The sequence below is a fragment of the Apus apus genome, chromosome 22, assembly GCF_020740795.1.
Source record: "Apus apus isolate bApuApu2 chromosome 22, bApuApu2.pri.cur, whole genome shotgun sequence".
Taxonomy (NCBI): Eukaryota; Metazoa; Chordata; class Aves; order Apodiformes; family Apodidae; genus Apus; species Apus apus.
In genome coordinates, this window is record NC_067303.1 from 3,846,403 (window position 1) to 3,863,941 (window position 17,539).

A 17,539-nucleotide genomic window follows, 5' to 3' on the forward strand; every position below is an offset into this window, starting at 1 on the left:
TGATCAGCCAGCACTTGTTCTGAATTTTCTTGTCCCAGATGAAGCTTCAAAATGTTGGTCTTGATGTGATAACTCTTCACTAACAGAGTAACATTTGAATAATCAGTACTGTGTCATTAACAACTCCTCTGTTGGGTGCACATTTTTGTTCTCTCTCTTACAAGTAGTGGATCATTTTTGGCTTTATTTCTGGGCAGTTTGCCCAAGTCTCTGCATTTCAAAAAGAGGAAGATTGCTGGTATTAAGATCATGTCCATCAAAAGTGATGTTTATTTTTGCTGTCTTGGAGATATGGCCACGTGTTTGACGTGTCTAAAACGGAACCAGCTGTGACAAGCAAACAGGATGAACAGTCTGAAAAGATGCAACAGTTGATTTGGAAGAAAATGAACAACAGAGATACAATACTTAAAATGGAACTGGTTACATTTAAAAAAAAAATCAGGTACAATAAAACTGATTCTAAGATTTAACAATGATTACACTTAAGCCACTTTATATTTCAGTGAAATGGTCAATCAATATGTGCTGAACATACCTCATAATGAAATAGTTCAGGTGTTTTCCTTGAAGATATCCCTGATCATTTCAAAACACTTATAAAATATGAAGGGTACTGAAAGCAGCTACAATTTGTTTCTCCTTCTTGTGTCTATTTTGCAAAGATTCCAAGGATGCAATTGGAAGCAAACTGTCTCCTTTTAAAGTCTGTGGCAGAACTCTTTCCTCTTTCACTTCTTCCTCTGATTGTTTTGCCTTGGAATTCTTTGGTCTAGGAATCTTCTTAGCATATTCAAGAGCCTAAAGACATGAAGATTGGGGTAACTGAACAAGGGAAAATCTGACCAGTATTTCCAAGAAAACTGAGGTGTTTCTATTGTTCAGTCATACGAATAGTTCTCCTAATTCCTGACCTTGTTTCTGGGAGTGTTTAATACAAGATGCTTCAGTGGTGACTGCACAAAATCTCTGCAGTGGGCAAAAAACCAAAAAAACACCTCAAGGAGATTTACTTTCTGACACCACTGGAGGCCCCCTTAAATACTGAAGCAGTGTTTTGTCTTTAGAACAGAATAAGCAGCATGAGTTCCTTAAGTTTAGAAAGTTATTTGTATTTTTTCCCCCCAGTCTCATTTACTGTGTCCAGTTCTGGAGCCCTCCTGGAAGGACATGGAGCTGCTGGAGAGAGTCCAGAGGAGGCCACAGAGATGATCCAAGGGCTGGAGCAGCTCTGCTCTGGAGACAGGCTGGGAGAGTTGGGGTGTTCTTACCTTCTTACCATGTCCTTACCTTCTGTCTTGTTGCTGAAGGTGTCACCTGGGGTTTTGCAGGTGACCTTGGAACTGAAGCAATGTTTTTCATATTGTACTCCTTGATTTGCTTTGCATATTCCTTTTGGTGCTTTAACTTCTCCTTCTGACACAAGGAAAAAAGTGTGTGGTTAATTCCACGTTCAGTGGATCCATCAATCTGACACTTTTGCCACTGGAGTGTTGCATTTGCACCTCTCTTCTTTTGCCTGGCTATGCTATTGATCATTCCTCAGCAGAACAGGAAATCCTAATAAATGGCACAGCTTTTTTAGTCACTCTTCATTCTTAAGAGCTTTTTATTGGACCATACTGAGGACAGAGCTCAACAGAAATGTGACAGATGCACCTTTATTCTGAATGCTTTGATGTATCTGTTCAGTTCTACACTGGCTGGGCTAATTCCTGTCAGCTTTTGCAATGACTTCTAAAACCTCTGTGCTTATTTTTAAGGTCCCAAATTATATGTTTCATTAATAATAGAATCATGGAATGGAAATTTTCTAGTGTGAGGGTGGGGAGACCCTGGCCCAGGTTGCCCAGGGAAGCTGTGGCTGCCCCATCCCTGGCAGTGCTGAAGGGCAGGTTGGATGGGGCTGGGAGCAGCCTGGGCTGGTGGGAGGTGTCCCTGCCCATGCAGGGGGTTGGATCTGGATGATCTTGAAGGTCCCTCTCAACCTTAATCATTCTGTGAGTCTATGATTCTAAGTTCCTTCTCAGAGGTGATTTCTCTGCCATTCTCCCCTGCCCACATTCACTTCACTTCTCAGCTCACAACTGCAAAGCAGATCATGAAAGAGCAGATCATGTAAGATCACTCACTTTCTCTTTGATTGCTTCATAGTCAGGTCCAAGGCCTCCAAGCTTCACATTCAGATTTATGTAGCCTTTTGAGTTACATGGCTGAAAAACAAACAGCAGATTTTTTATTCTATGATTTCACTATGAGCATAATTAAAGCAAGTCTGTAGTGGGCACTCAAGATAAGAGCAGGACTCAACTCTCAGTCCTACCTCTGGATTGTAAGTGACCAAAAAGATTGAATTAATTGCACAAGTCAAATTTCACTGTATTTCCTTTGAATCTAGACAGGTAATTGCCAATCACCCAAATAACAAAGCAATACTTTCCCAGTCCAAAATGATCTCTTGTGAGCTTTTCTTTTTTAAACAGCTTGACTATGATAAGAATGAAACTCCAAAGAAACTGTTACAAGTGAAGCAGATAAAAGTACCTGATTTTGGTGGTAAGAAAATCAGGCAAATATTATTAGTAATAGTAACCTTGGTTTTGTTCTCAAAACTGCAAAGAAAAATTGCTCAGAGACATGAAAAATAATTGCCTTGCAGCACAGCAAAAGCTTTAGAGGTAGATTTAGTAGATTCAGTGATGCCATTTCAGTACTTCATGACATTACTTACAAAGACCCCAGCACTTCCAGACTCTTTGTAATCTCTTTCAAGAGCATTAGATTAATTTTTAGAAGTGGACTATGTTTGAAAAACTTGTCAGTGGGAACTCATTAGGATCAGCTCTGGAGCAATTCCAATCAGAGTAATGCAGAAACACCAGGGAATTTCTACATCCAAATGAAATGGGAATTTCTTTAAAGGGCACGTTCAAGTTAAACTCAACTGCAGAGAAAATAATTCCATGCATTGAATTTTCTATTTGATGTTTCAAATTTGTTGTTTGTGTCAGTTAAATCTTATTCTTTTCTGATATATTTACACATAACTTCCAGCTGAAGGCACTGTGCATGATTCTTTAGCTGTCTACAACACAATCAGGGTTTTCTCACTTCCTGTGCTGAGTGTGACTGTGTTTGTTCATCAGGAAAAGCTGGATTTTTCCAAGAGACACAATCTTATGATTCTATGATTATTCCCTGTGTTATTCCTCACTTCTGAAGCATGAGAAAGCTAATGAGAATACAGGACAGCAACACTGAAGTCAGGGGAACAGAAAGGGAAGGAAATTTGCCCTTCAGTTACTATCATAATCCAGCTAATTCTTCTTAGAGGCACTCAAGCAGCAAAGCACAAACTGCCTCCTAGATGAAACACATGAGTAATTATTCCAGTTTAGTTTGTCTGTCCTAAGACTTGGAGCTAACTTCTCACACAATTAATTTGCCATGGATACTCAGGGATTTCCCTCTGCTGCTCCACTGCATCCCTATTAACTGGTTACAGTGTGAAACTGGACACAGAAAAGACAAAGAGCACCAGATTTTAATAAGGACCAAAATGGGATCATCAGGAGACTTGTAATAATGTTTATGCTGTTAGCTTTACAAATCCTTTAAGTTTATGGTGGTTCAGTTTGATTCCCTTGGAAACCAAGAGATCTGAGCTGAACAGCAAATGGGCATGACGAGGAGAATGGTTTGCTCAGATCTGAGGCCTGACTACCTGCTGCTTTATACCAACAGCTTTATTCTCAATCATTTTATCACTGTATAACTTCAAGGACAAACACTGCTCTGTTTGTTCTTAGAGCTAATCAAGACTGGAAGAGACAGAGTGGTTGGTGCTGAACAGCCTTGCTGTTTAGAATAACATGATTTTAGTGTCTGTTTCCACCTTTGTCCCTTCATGTTTAATGCTCTGGGCAAGTCAGTGTGTGTCAAGTCTCTGTAGCAAGGAAATATTTCTCAGTCCCCATTCCTTTTTTTATTGATCTTTGGATTATTAAGAAAAATAGTATCTTAATGAGCAGGGGAAACAGAAATGTAAAACCATTCAATCCACATCTATTTGCTTACCTTCTTGCTGACTTTAGGCTGCTTTTGCCTTTCCATCTGGATCAGATATCCTTCTGACTTGCCTTGGCTTATTTTCAGTTGGTTTCCTCCACCCTTTCTTGGATCTACCCCTGAAGCACTTTCTCCCTGTGGAATCACAGGTGGAAGGAGGCTGAACAAATGCCTGTCAGCTAAGTGAGCCTCTGGCAAAAGAGGGATTTCTTGGTGGTGTTGCCCCATCGTTTGTGGAAATTGGGAGGTTGTACAAAGGGCTGTTGGTGAACTGTGAGCAGAAGATTGAGAAGAAAGAGGGGGGGAAAAATAAGAATCTCTATTTGTATCTAGCAGATAGCTCAACAAGCAACGATCCTTGCTCACACAACACACTGGGAACATGAAGATGGAAAGATGGGGTTTCCCAATGGCTTGGCTTGCAACCAAGTGTATGGAAACTGTTTCAAATTAATGGAAAAATTACAATGGGGAAACCTGCAGCCTGATGCAAAGCTACCTTCAGCCAATAAATCCTACATGGCTTTGGATCCAGCCTGCTGAGTACTGACATAATTGTCTGTGTACAAGAAAACTTTCATTTTTATCAAAGCAGGTGAAATCCTGCATAACTCAGGACTCCCATGCCCTTCCCCATGTGTAGTGAGCCAGAACTGGTATGGGAATGACTGGATATTCCTCCTGTAAGGCAAGTTTTGATATAACTCCAGCCTACAACTCTAGGCAGCCAGCAGCAGGCTTAGGTTATGCCCAGTGCTCTTTGCTGTCTGGTTTTTAAACTTCACTTTCTAGCTTCTCAGAAGGAAACTTTCAATTGTGGAAAATTCTATGTGCAAGAGTGCCCAGAGTATAGAACTGTCCTTTCCCAAAACCATCTTTAAAAATCAGTATTTACAGTGAATCTTAAGTTAGTAGTAATCTATAGTGGCATGTTTGTAGCAAAATGGTTTTATACTTTGGACTTTAAAACATTTTCTTGTCCATTCCTATTTTTCCTGGGCATCACAGTGTTGTAATAATATTAACATCTATATCCTTACCATAAACTGCTGAGAGCATAGCTCTGGTATTCTGTATCCACATAAATGTGTCTTTTGCAATCCTGAAGTGATACCTGATCCTTCATCAATTCTTGAAGACTGGCATTAGAAGTAGATGAAATATTCCTCTGGTTTGGATGTGCTTGACCATTGGTACTGTTTTCTCTTGGGAAAAGCTGCAGAGGGACATGGTTGTGTAGATGTTGCTGGTGATGTGGAAGTCCATTTGGAGAATCATGCTGGTATTTCTTGCTCTCCTTGCTGGTGTATGCTGGAGATTCAGCCTCTGCTGGGTGAAATTTCTGTAATGTTGGATGAAGAGGATAGACAGGAAAATCCTGATTAACAAAATGCCTTGATCTTGGGAAATGAGTGAGGCAAGTGTGTGGATTTGCTGCTGTGTTAGTGCCAGGGCCAACGGAAGGACTTGAATCCAGCTGTTTCTGGAGTGTGCTGCTGTTGTCTTGCTCCACAGCCTGCATGGGAGCAGTGGGAAATTCTGCTGCTTGGTGGTGCCTGTGATGCCAGGACTGTTGCTCTGCTGGTGTTCCCAGTGGTTGCTGGCTATCATTCCTTGGGAAAGCTCTCCCTTTGAGGCTCTGGGTGCATTTTGTTTGATTTCTCTGGGAGAACTTTTTTTGGTGATCCTAAAACGAGTTATCAAAAGTGGGGTGAATTTTGACTGATGTCAATGATTTCTAAACTAAGCACTCCTCCCTACCCTGTATCCTGCAAAACATGATCCAAAGGCTAAGGAACAATTTAAGAATTTAAGCACACCAGGACTATTGTCTTGAGCTTAACATACTCTAGCTCTGAAGTTTAATTATCACTTCCCAATTACAGCATCAGATGTTGCCCATTTTGAGGAAAGGGGATATAGAAATTATAGGGAACATACAAATCCACTCTCAGTCCATTTAATCTTTGTCAGCTCTAAAATCCTCCATTTCATCCTCCTGTCTCTCCAGGGTTCTTTTGTTAGCAACACTTGCAATCACTACATAGCACATGCACTCAGAATAACTACTTAATGGTAGGTATTAAATCCACATATAGAGTTGAATGTTTTGGCCAAGGCTTTAGCACTGGGGAATCCTGACTCCTGGTGCCAAGCTGATGATTTGTTAGCTTGACCTCTGCTGTAATGATGAATGCTCTGGCATACTGGTGGAAAGCATGAACTGCTGCCAAACTGGGACCAGGCCAACACTTTCCCATCTATATGGAAGCCCTGAAAAATACCTCCTTCATTCTGCAATTCCATATATAAAGCACATCTCTCACAATGAACAGCAGCATAAAATCTTGTTTGTCCTTTATAGAATTGACCAGCAGGGAATATAAACAGTCTGACTGAATTACTTCAAATACTTGTAATACAAAGGGAGTAATTAGATGTGCAAATAATAATTCCAGTTGGCTTGAAGTGCTGGTTCTGCAGTTCTTGGTTCTTCATCAGTCTCTTTTATTGCTCCAAAGACTATCCCAGGGCACTGGTTTGAAAGGCCAGCATAAACCAGACCTATAGACTCATCTGCATGAAGGAGGTCAGTGCAAATTTGCTGCATTTTCTGTTTTGTGGCAAAGCCTTGATGTTCATGGGCATTTTAGGGGACAATTCTAGCTCAGAATCCTCATGAACCTTATCAGACGTGACCCATGTAGCAGGGAGGTTGGAACCTGATGATCTTTAAGCTCCCTTCCAACCTTAACCATTCTATGATGATTCTGTGACTCTCTTGTGCTTTTCCATTCTTATCAGCCAAATCATGTTCTAAAGAGATAAGATTCTTTGAGCTCAGGAGTTCTTGGGATTTGGGACCTAATCTGATTTAAAATAATTCAGTATATAAAGCAATATATCCATTAAATTATTGTTATTATCTACTGATATGTATCTAAGGGTTTTTTGTCAGTAATTGGTACTTCAAAAGTAATGAGACTGAAGCTTTATATATTTGAACTTCAATGGTTTTACAGATATATTTCAATTATCATGTTCTATTGAAAAGGAACCTTGAGCTGCTGTGCTTTCAGGTCCCATTTGTCTTCAGGCTTCATTTTCTCAGTCTGGGATGGTTGGCCACTCTGAACTGGTTCTTCATCAACAGTTTTAGGATCTGTTGCCTAAAAACCAAAAATGGTTATGGTCACACCCCGACAAGATGAAAGGAGTTGGGCAGGTTGGATGGGGCTCTGAGCAACTTGGTCTGTCCCTGCCCATGCAGGGGAGTGGGAGCTTGATGATCTTTAAGGTGCCTTCCAACTCAAACCAGTCTGTGATTCTATGATTTAAATGTCTTGGGGAAAGAATGAGAAATAATTTGCCTCCTATTAAAGCTCAAAAGCTAAAGTTAGGCATCATATAACAGGTAACAAGAAAATTAACAGGCAAAATTAAAAGGGAAGCAAGGTAGTAGGAAGTATTCCTTCTACTTTGAAGAAGAGAGGAAAATAAAATTGCAGGAAGGATGCAGCACAGAAACCTACTTGTAACTCTCAAATGCCTGAGCTTCTTCATTTGTATGAGAGCCAGTGGATGTACCTTATAACAGAAAAGCAACTAGATAGTCATTGTCCAGGCAATCAGCCAGTGTACCAAGGTACTGAGGGATGACACACACCATAGCAAGGTCTTGAACAATAGTCAGAAAAAGAAGGCAAAAGAGAGTAATGTTGGTAGAAAAGTACAAGGAGTAGCCACAGAAATAGAAATATAAACCACACAGCCTGGCAGCAATATCAAACAACTTGTACAAACCAGCAAGCTCAGAAACAAGAAGCACATCTTCACGTGGCCACGTGATGGCTGGAAATTGCATTTGAGCAGTTTTTGGAGGGTGGCTGCTGGCACTACAGGTTTCTAAGCCAAGAAATCCTCAAAAACGTGGCTATCGTGAGAAATTTTTCCTGAAAGCATCAAACTTTTTTTTTTTCCAGTCAACAAAACTTCACAATTAGCAATGCTTTTTAATTTTAGTATTTATACTTGTGTTGTCCCAAACTATCCTGCTAAGTACTGTGGTACGTATGGCCTCAATCAGAGAATCATGGAATGGTTTGGGTTGGAAGGGACCTGAAAGATCATCTAGATCCAACCCCCCTGCATGGGCAGGGACACCTCCCACCAGCCCAGGCTGCTCCAAGCCCCATCCAACCTGCCCTTCAACACTGCCAGGGATGGGGCAGCCACAGCTTCCCTGGGCAACCTGGGCCAGGCTCTCACCACCCTCACACTCCAGAATTTCCTCCTCATGTCTCACCAAAACCTCCTCTCTTCCAGCTAAAAAACATTCCCTCTAGCTGTGACTAGAAAAGTTCCCAAATGAGAAGTTACCACTCAGGTTTCCTGAGCTTTGGCTGGCTACAGCTCTGCAGACAGGAAGATGTTTTTGGTGGAACCTGACTCACTGTATTGCTGGTTCACCAGGCAGGTAAAGCATACTTCTACATTATCTCTTTGAAAGAGGAACAGGACACAACCTCTGCCAGCATTTTTTTGTGAACTATTCTATTAATACCAATCAAATTGAGAAAATGATCAAATGAAATTGCATTTTGAGCATCATAAGCTGTGTAATGCCTATTCTGTTAAATTGAGGCCCATAATTGCTTCTCTACTGAAAAGACACAACAAAGACAGCAATCATGGCATGTCATTATCCCAGACTAGAAAACCGGCCTTTGCAGTGAGGACTTCAAAGGCTTGTGGTTCTCGAATTGCATTTGGCTGCTATTGTTGAAGCAAAGGCAATCTTGATTAGGTGTTTACACTGAGGGAAGGCACAGTGCACAGAGAGTCTGAGTGCCTTGGTCTAGAGCCATTAAAAAATTGTACATTATGTTCCTTGCTTTGAAGTAAGGGGCTTGTAGGTAGGAAAGCAACTCATATTGAGTACAGCTGAGCTAGATTGGGCCACTAATTCTCTCTCTTTTTCCCTCTCCCTCTCTCAAAGAAACTCATCATCAGGTTCTTAAAGAATCAGGCAACACTGCAAAGAACTTGATGCTTTATCAAATGCTATATAAATTAGTAAATATACAGATCAACACACATTTATAGTATGTTTTGGTACATAGGGCCTGTTGTGTCTGTGCACAGGGATAACAGCTATAAAGCTTGCAAGAATGGGGCTGCAAATGTTTTACCTGTTGTTATGGCAGTGAAAAAAAGCTGTGGCAAAGTACTTCAGTGTAAACACTATTTCACTAGCACAGTACCTGGCAGCCAACAGTGACCCCATCAATCAAAGCAGCTTCATCAACCTGCAAAGCTCAAAATAACACAGTTTAGGAAAAAAAACAGGATTCAGAACGTGTTTGATTGCTCCAGCAGAAGACACGTGGCTTGTTGGCTTCTCTGCACACCTGGTGGTTTTGCACTTTTGATACAGTTTTCCAGGTCAGGTGACCTGGGCCAGTTCTGGTCAACAAGGTGCTTTCTTTTGCCTGCTCTACCAAGATGGACCAATGGATGTCTCAGTGAAGAACAAGAGAGGTAAATACTTCTTCCAGTGCCTACTCACAGCAAACACAGATCTAGCTTTGACAGAAGGTGGTGATGCTGTTGAAGCTCTATCAAGGTGTTGAGGAAAAAAACCTCACCTTTCTACACAGATGCTGCCTGGCTCCTGTTGTGTCACAGTTCTGCATCCCCAAGGCTCCCTCAGCATGGCAATTTTAGAACACAGCCCTGCTTTTAACAGCTTTTTTTTTCCAATTACTTATCTTTGACTAGTGTCTGCACAACGGAGTCCTGATCCCTGCCTCCAATACCTACACATGAAACATTTTCAAAACTCCCCAAACAGTAAACATAATCATATCAACACAGCCTTAATTAGCATCAATCTACACTCATTATTTTTACCATCAGCCAAATTATAACTGAAAAAAAAAACAAGTGCTCTTAATAGCTCTGCTGGAAAAAAAACTTGTCCACAGTTTGACTGCAGTGCAGTCAGCAGATGCCCTCTAGTGTTGTGTCAACTGCTCATTAGCCTTGGAAAAGGTGTCACTTGAAGCAGAATGTCTCTGTAGTTCTGCAGGTTAAGAATTTTCTATGCCACAGCTTGTGGGGCAACTCACCACCTCCTCCCTTCCCATTATACGTAATAAGGAGCAAGAAAAAGCAACAAACTCATATATAATGGTTCATTAGGAACTGTAATTGCATTTCTAATTAATCCTTAATACAACTTGTCTGACATTTCACAGGCAATCCTAAGAAAGACAGACCCTTCACACACAAGTACTGTACAGTATCTGGTGAGTGATTTCAAATATGAGGTTTGGTCTGGCTGAGAAAGCAACTAGGGGTAAAGGGTTGTCTGAACACCTCTACTTGGCTTTCATGAGACCCCACCTGGGGCACTGAGTCCAGTTCTGGAGCCACCAACGTAAGAAGGTCATGGAGCTCCTGGAGAGAGTCCAGAGGAGGCCACGGAGGTGATCCCAGGGCTGGAGCAGCTCTGCTCTGGAGACAGGCTGGGAGAGTTGGGGTGTTCAGCCTGGAGAAGAGAAGGCTCCAGGGAGACCTTAGAGCACCTTCCAGTGCCTGAAGGGGCTCCAGGAAAGCTGGGGAGGGGCTTGGGACAAGGGCAGGGAGGGAGAGGACAAGGGGGAATGGATGAAAACTGGAAGAGGGAGATTGAGGTGAGACATGAGGAGGGAATTGTGGAGTGTGAGGGTGGTGAGACCCTGGCCCAGGTTGCCCAGGGAAGCTGTGGCTGCCCCATCCCTGGCAGTGTTGAAGGGCAGGTTGGATGGGGCTTGGAGCAGCCTGGGCTGGTGGGAGGTGTCCCTGCCCATGCAGGGGGTTGGATCTAGATGATCTTGAAGGTGCCTTCCAACCCAAACAACTCTATGATTCTATGAAATAGGACACATTTCTCCATGTGTGGCCCTGAAGAACAACAACATGCAAGTGTGTGCATGGCCCTTGGAAGCAATGTGACCACAGGATGTTTTCTGGTTCTCAAACTCAACTGTAACTTCACATTTTTTTGTTATGATCAATGCAGGTGAAAATACACTAATATAACTTTTGAAATGTCACAGTTTCCCACTGCAGCTAAAAAATGGTGAGTGTTCTGCTATTAGAAGCAATTTGCATTTGCTGCATTGAGCAAAACTGGGACTGTGCTATTATCAGGGACAATTATTAGCAACATTCATGCTGGCCAAGCTGAGAAAAAGGCAGCAAAAGAATGACTGACAAGGTGCAGTGTAGATCCCAAAGGAAAAAGAGAGCATTTCTTTTGCATCAAGATTAAGATCTAGTGAGGTCACCTCTCTGAGCATGCAGATGGGCTTTGTGGCCAAGAATTTAAGCAGCTTAACCAGGCTTGTAAACAAGGCCATCACTGGGGTTGTGAGGAACTGAGGACTTGTCAGTTGTTCCATAAAGGGTGAACAAGATTCCCATAGGAAATAATAAATTATCAGTAGCATGATAGGATGTCAATCTGCTTATCTCCTCTGCTAACCTGCTCATGCAGCTATTCCATTTTAGCACTGGACACTCCTCAGCTTGCACCAACTACAAAACAGGTACAAGTTACCTACCTGCTCTTGAAGAACTTCCTGCTTTCTCCTGTGTAACTGAAAATAGGAATTTATCTTTGCCTGCATTCCTAAAGTCTGTTTATTTTTTTCCACAAAGTCTTTTTTGGCTCTTTGGGGTTGATTTTGTTGAATCTGAAGTGAAGAAGCACTGGGATGACCTTTGAAATGACATCCACCTGCAGGTTCCTTCTCTTGGCTGTGTAGCCTGGATGGTTCTTTGCTGACCACACCATTTGGGCCATGAAGGATCAAGATTTCTGGACCAAACTCTGAGGGTGAATCTTGTGACTTTGCCTCCTGTTGATTCTTTTCTTCTGGGGAGCCATTGGAATGGAGGTAAAATGAATCTTGTGAGAAGTCCCCACTGCTTCCCCCAGCACCTTGACATGCTTTTTCTGCCTCAGAAACTTCTCCTGCCTCTTTTGTGTTCTTCCAGTTAGGTTTGTATCTTCGACTGAAATACTTCCTCACTGCCTGCTGCTTCCTATTTAAAAAAAAAGAAACACAAAACTATTTATGCATGAATTGCATAAATTCTGTATTTTTTTTTCAGTGTGCAATTTGAGCCAATAAATGTCCTGCAAATATGGTCAACTGAATTATTTCAGTGCATACAGTATGATTATTTGTAGGTTTGGGATCAGAACAGTTTTATTAAATGTTCTTTTCTTTAGTTGAAAATTTAGGCAGAACCTCCTCTTCACTTTTAACTTTCATTATTAAGTAATTGATACACTGGCTTAACATTCAGATCCCAGTAGAATACAGTCTTTATCCTAAATTTAGCAATAGTAAAACTAACTAAAATATGAAATGATTATAACATGCTGCTCCTGTTGTTTCCTTTAAAATGATGTGGCCTAAAACAGAGTGTGTGTGTTGCTCATTCTCCAGTAACTGTGCTGTGTGAAGGAAAAGTGGTATTCCTGGTAAAATCCCCCTCTCACATGTAAGTAGAAATGGCTGAGCAAGAGCAGCCTACAGCTCTCTATTTTTAGTCTCCTCATTCCTATGAAACATCCTGATGTTTCAGTAAAAAACTCTCTATAAAAGACTGAACTGCAGCTTGTTTTTAATGAGAAGTTACTTTGAGGTAAGCATAGAAAACCAAAAATCAGAAGTATTTGTGGATTTGGCTTTTTTTAACACGTCTGAAGCCTGATTTTGTCACACAGCAAAGAAAGATGTTCTGCCTTAAAAAACCCACAATGAATTCTGTTTATGATTTACAGTTTGGTCCAACAGGAAAACCAACTGCAGGAGCCCAATCCATACAAATTGGCTCCCAAGGGATGTGCAGGCAGTGGCAGGAGTAAGGAGTGGGGGAGAAAAAAGCTTTTAATACTGTTTTTTTCTTAACTGGACCTGCAGTATAGTCCTGGTTTCTTGGACACTGACAAACAGTGACACTCACAGGCCCCAAAACCTGGTTGACTCTTCAGCCCCATTTAAATGCACCAACCTGCTGGATTCTCCAAACTGTGGCATAGTTAATTATACTAACATCTCCACAAATCATTTATTCATCCTTTGTAAATGAGTTAGATGCCTATGCCTGTATATAGATATATTTCAAGTAGCTCCTAATAAGAAAATAATCTGTTTCTCTAGCAATGCTTTTCATTTCAGGTAAGTGTTGGTGCCCAGGCATCCTGTATACTAGTTTTACATTATTAGTTGTCACACACCACAGGTAAACAGGAGAAGGTTACCATATTTTGAAGTGAGTACAGAAATATGTGATATAATTGCAATGATTCAAATAACAAGAGTACAATGCTAAAGAGTTCTATTGTGCTGAAATATGTGCACAGCAGCTCAGTTGTATTCTGGAGGCCAGGTCACTGCACGGGAACAAAATGAGTGTGAAGAGCTCCTTCATCTCTAATCATCTGCAGACAAAAAGTGCCCCTTTTATTCCTGCCCCCAACTTGATAGAAAGGTTAGATGGACTCTGTACTCCTCAACAAAAGTGTTGTATGTAGACAGCAGATGCAGCATTTCCTCTTCAAATTCCGAGGTTAGTAATGGATGTAGAGAGGGGGTTTCATATGTAGATGCTGTGATATTTGCTCTGGTTAATGGACTGGATTTGAGTACTTACTAGGCTAAGTTCAAACAAAATAAAATCAAATTTCCATTTAATGAAGTGCCTCACGTTCAGCAGAGTATTCAGTCAAAAAAATGACTAAAAATTAGAGCATGTTTCTAGGACAATTAACATCATTTGCACTCACAGTGAAATATTCAATAACTGGCCATTTTGCCTGTTGAGGAGGTGAATAAAAGCATGCTATTAATCATTTAGCCTTCATTTGTTTGCCATTTTATTTTAAGTAGACAATTAAAATGAAACCGCACATTATTATTACTTCAGGTTTAATTTAATCCCTTTAAACTTGAGAATTATTCCCAATTTACTGGGTATTAAACCTTTCATGCACATGACAGCAAATTACATTTTATTTTCTGTACCAAGTTAGATGCTTTCTATACAATGCTTAAAGGTGATGGTAGCCCTGGAAATTTTAATTTTATACAGCTATAAGGACAAAAATGCATTTGTTCAAGCCAGCAGTTTTTGCCTGCAAGTTTTCTTACAGGTAGAGGCCTTGTTTGCTCAGCACAGCTTCTTCTGTAAGGAACAAAAAGAGGATGTGTTGGTACTGGTTTTTGTTTTTTCTCTGCTCCTTTTTCACTGCCCAGCTCCAGAAAACCCTCCAGCTTGTGGTCTCAGACCTCAGTTGCAGGGCATTGGTTGCCTGGTTGAAATGGGAGCTGTTAAATGCTGTAAAACATTGTAATGCTTGGTCCACAGCCTGTTAACAGTCATGGGACTCCTTCTACTGACTGCAGTTCTGGATTGAGTAGATGTAGCTGCTGGGAATAATGTCATCAAGGAAATTCTGGAGTGTGAGGGTGGTGAGACCCTGGCCCAGGTTGCCCAGGGAAGCTGTGGCTGCCCCATCCCTGGCAGTGTTGAAGGGCAGGTTGGATGGGGCTTGGAGCAGCCTGGGCTGGTGGGAGGTGTCCCTGCCCATGCAGGGGGTTGGATCTAGGTGATCTTGAAGGTCCCTTCCAGCCCAAGCCATTCCATGATTCTATGCAGTGCCTGGAGGCAGCACAGGGGGAGCCTATGGTTTGTGAGGGTTTTGTCCTTCTTACCTTCCAGCACTGGTGGGGTGGCCAGAACAGTTGAGCTTATCCTGAAGAAATGGGCATAACAATTATGAAGGTGGGTAAGATGAAATAGTATATCTTTGTGTGCAACCAAGTCCTTAGGTGCTCTTAATAGCACTGTAGCAAGATAAACTGGTCTTGAATTTGTAACGTATATTGTGAGGAGCTTAAGGTTTTAGAATCATAGAATGGAAGGGACCTTAAAGATCATGTAGATCCAACCAGCTGCAGTGGGAAACTGTGACGTTTCAGAAGTTATATTAGTGTATTTTTACCTGCACTGATCATAACAAAAAAATGTGAAGTTACAGTTGAGTTTGAGAACCAGAAAACATCCTGTGGTCACATTGCTTCCAAGAGCCGTGCACACTCTTGCATGTTGTTGTTCTTCAGGGCCACACACGGAGGGAGAGCTAAGAAATGTGTCCTATTTCATAGAATCATAAAGTTGTTTGGGTTGGAAAGAACCTTCAAGATCATCTAGATCCAACCCCCTGCATGGGCAGGGACACCTCCCACCAGCCCAGGTTGCTCCAAGCCCCATCCAACCTGCCCTTCAACACTGCCAGGGATGGGGCAGCCACAGCTTCCCTGGGCAACCTGGGCCAGGCTCTCACCCCCCTCACACTCCAGAATTTCCTCCTCATGTCTCACCTCAATCTCCCCTCCTCCAGTTTTAATCCACTCCCCCTTCTCCTCTCACAACTATTCTACTAATCTACTAAAATCCTGTGCCTTACCTTCCATTACCATCATCCTTTTGAATTCCACTGGTACATGGATTTATGTCACACTCAGCTCCTTCTTGCTCCTCTAAACTCATCTCCTCCAAGCTATCTTCTTCTAAGCTCTCCTTCTCCAGCTCATCAGAATACAGTCCTATCAGCTCTTCATTTTCATGGATCCAATTCTGGAGCTCTAACTGATACTGTCTCTCCTGGACAAGGCTTTCAGAATCAGACTCTTGACTTGAGGCAAAGCCCCCTCTGCTTGCAGGTGGCCTTTTCCAGTTGGCAGGGTGGAAACCTGGTTGCACGAGAACTCTTTGGGCAACACATTTTTCACTTGTGTTGCAAGTGTGTGGAGAAGAAACTGACACATACTTCTTGCCTGTAGAACTCATTCTGTGTTTGCACACACCAGTCCTGCATTTGGAAAACACGAGGGCAAGCATAAAAAGGTTGTTCACTCTGTAATTGTGATTACATGTGTTAAAAGCTGGAATTGTGAGTAGAATCATTGGCTTGGGCTCAGAATTCAGTCTTCTATGGTTAGAACAGTTATTGACTGACATCAGTTACACTGATTTTCATTTAAGCAGTTAATAGCAAGGTCCCTATATAGTAAATGCATGAGTTATTAGTAGGAAATCTACCTTAAACTCAAACATTAGTGGTAACAAAGCTAATAATGTAAAAACGGTTTATGAAAAAGGAAATTAAGTGATGACAAAGCAACGTAACTTCATCTATTAACTTCTAAGGGATAAATTTAATATGTTCTCTTGACAAGTTACCAGCAAGAAGTGTGTGACAGAGAGGAAGCCGGTGAAAAGAACTGCGACACTCCTGACATTAGAGAGTTTCTTTTGATTTTAAAGACGTTCCTAAGGCATCTGCACAGCCAGACGCAAAGAAAAGTGTGTGGGAGGAAGGGAAGAGGCAGCGTTTGGAGGGCAGAGGCGCCTCAGTCGCGGGGCACAGGGGGTGAACCAGCCCCCCAGAGCTAGCTGGGCAGTTTCGCTTCAGTTCCATGGGCAAAAAACACACACAGACCCGGGGACCCGGGCTTTTCAGGGCCAGCACCGCTCCTCACACAGGAGCTGACCCTCCGGGGAGGGGGGGGGGGATGGGCCTTTTCCACCTTTTTTTTTCACCTTTCTCACCTTTTTCACCTTTCTCACCTTTCTCACCTCGGCTGGGGGGGGGGATGCTCCCTTCCCGCCGGGAAAGCCTGGCACCGAGCTAGGAAAGCTTTACCTCTTCCTCAACACCCCCACAAGGCCCAGCCCGGGGGTGGGGGGGGATCTCAGGCCTTACCTGGAAACGGGCCCCGCAGCCTCCCCGGGCCCCGCAGCCCCTCGGCAGGGCCGGGCCCGCGGGGGGGGAAGGGGGCTCGTCCCCGGCCCCGCAGCCCCAAACCCGCAGCCCAAAGCCCCGGGCTCAGCCCTCGGGCTTCAGTCCGGTCTCCAAGGGCCGCGGACGCCGCCTCTACCAAGCGGGAGGCGGCGGGGGGAGCGCGGCGGCCCCTCCGCAGGGTTTGGTAGCGCCCGGAGCCGGCCTGGGGCTGAGGGGAGCTGGGGTTGATGGCGGGATCGCCCCTGCAGGCATCCCGGGCGGGTTTGGGTTGGAAAGAACCTTCAAGAGCATCCAGATCCACCCCCCTGCATGGGCAGGGACACCTCCCACCAGCCCAGGCTGCTCCAAGCCCCATCCAACCTGCCCTTCAACACTGCCAGGGATGGGGCAGCCACAGCTTCCCTGGGCAACCTGGGCCAGGCTCTCACCACCCTCACACTCCAGAATTTCCCTAATGACATTATTCCCAGCAGCTACATCCCGGGCATTTATTTCACTGGGTATTCAACCCCTTTCCCCCCCCTCCCCCCCAGCATTTTTCTTCCTTCCAGTGAGAAACACTCAGCTTCAACGAGAAAAAGATGTTCAGCTTTCTGTTGCCGT

The 17,539-nt window shown here is 43.0% G+C and overlaps 1 protein-coding gene across 1 annotated transcript; it reads right to left on the reverse strand.

The window, feature by feature from the left end:
* Positions 1-494: 494 nt before the first annotated feature.
* On the reverse strand, positions 495-15,986 carry JHY (junctional cadherin complex regulator). Its single transcript, XM_051638675.1, has 8 exons — positions 15,599-15,986; positions 11,679-12,162; positions 7,128-7,238; positions 5,109-5,755; positions 4,078-4,339; positions 2,133-2,213; positions 1,291-1,416; positions 495-801 (listed from the first exon to the last, which is right to left on the reverse strand). Exons 1-8 carry the CDS (start codon positions 15,979-15,981, stop codon positions 598-600), a joined length of 2,298 nt encoding a protein of 765 aa, XP_051494635.1. The 5' UTR covers positions 15,982-15,986; the 3' UTR covers positions 495-597.
* Between the last annotated feature and the right edge of the window lie 1,553 nt (positions 15,987-17,539).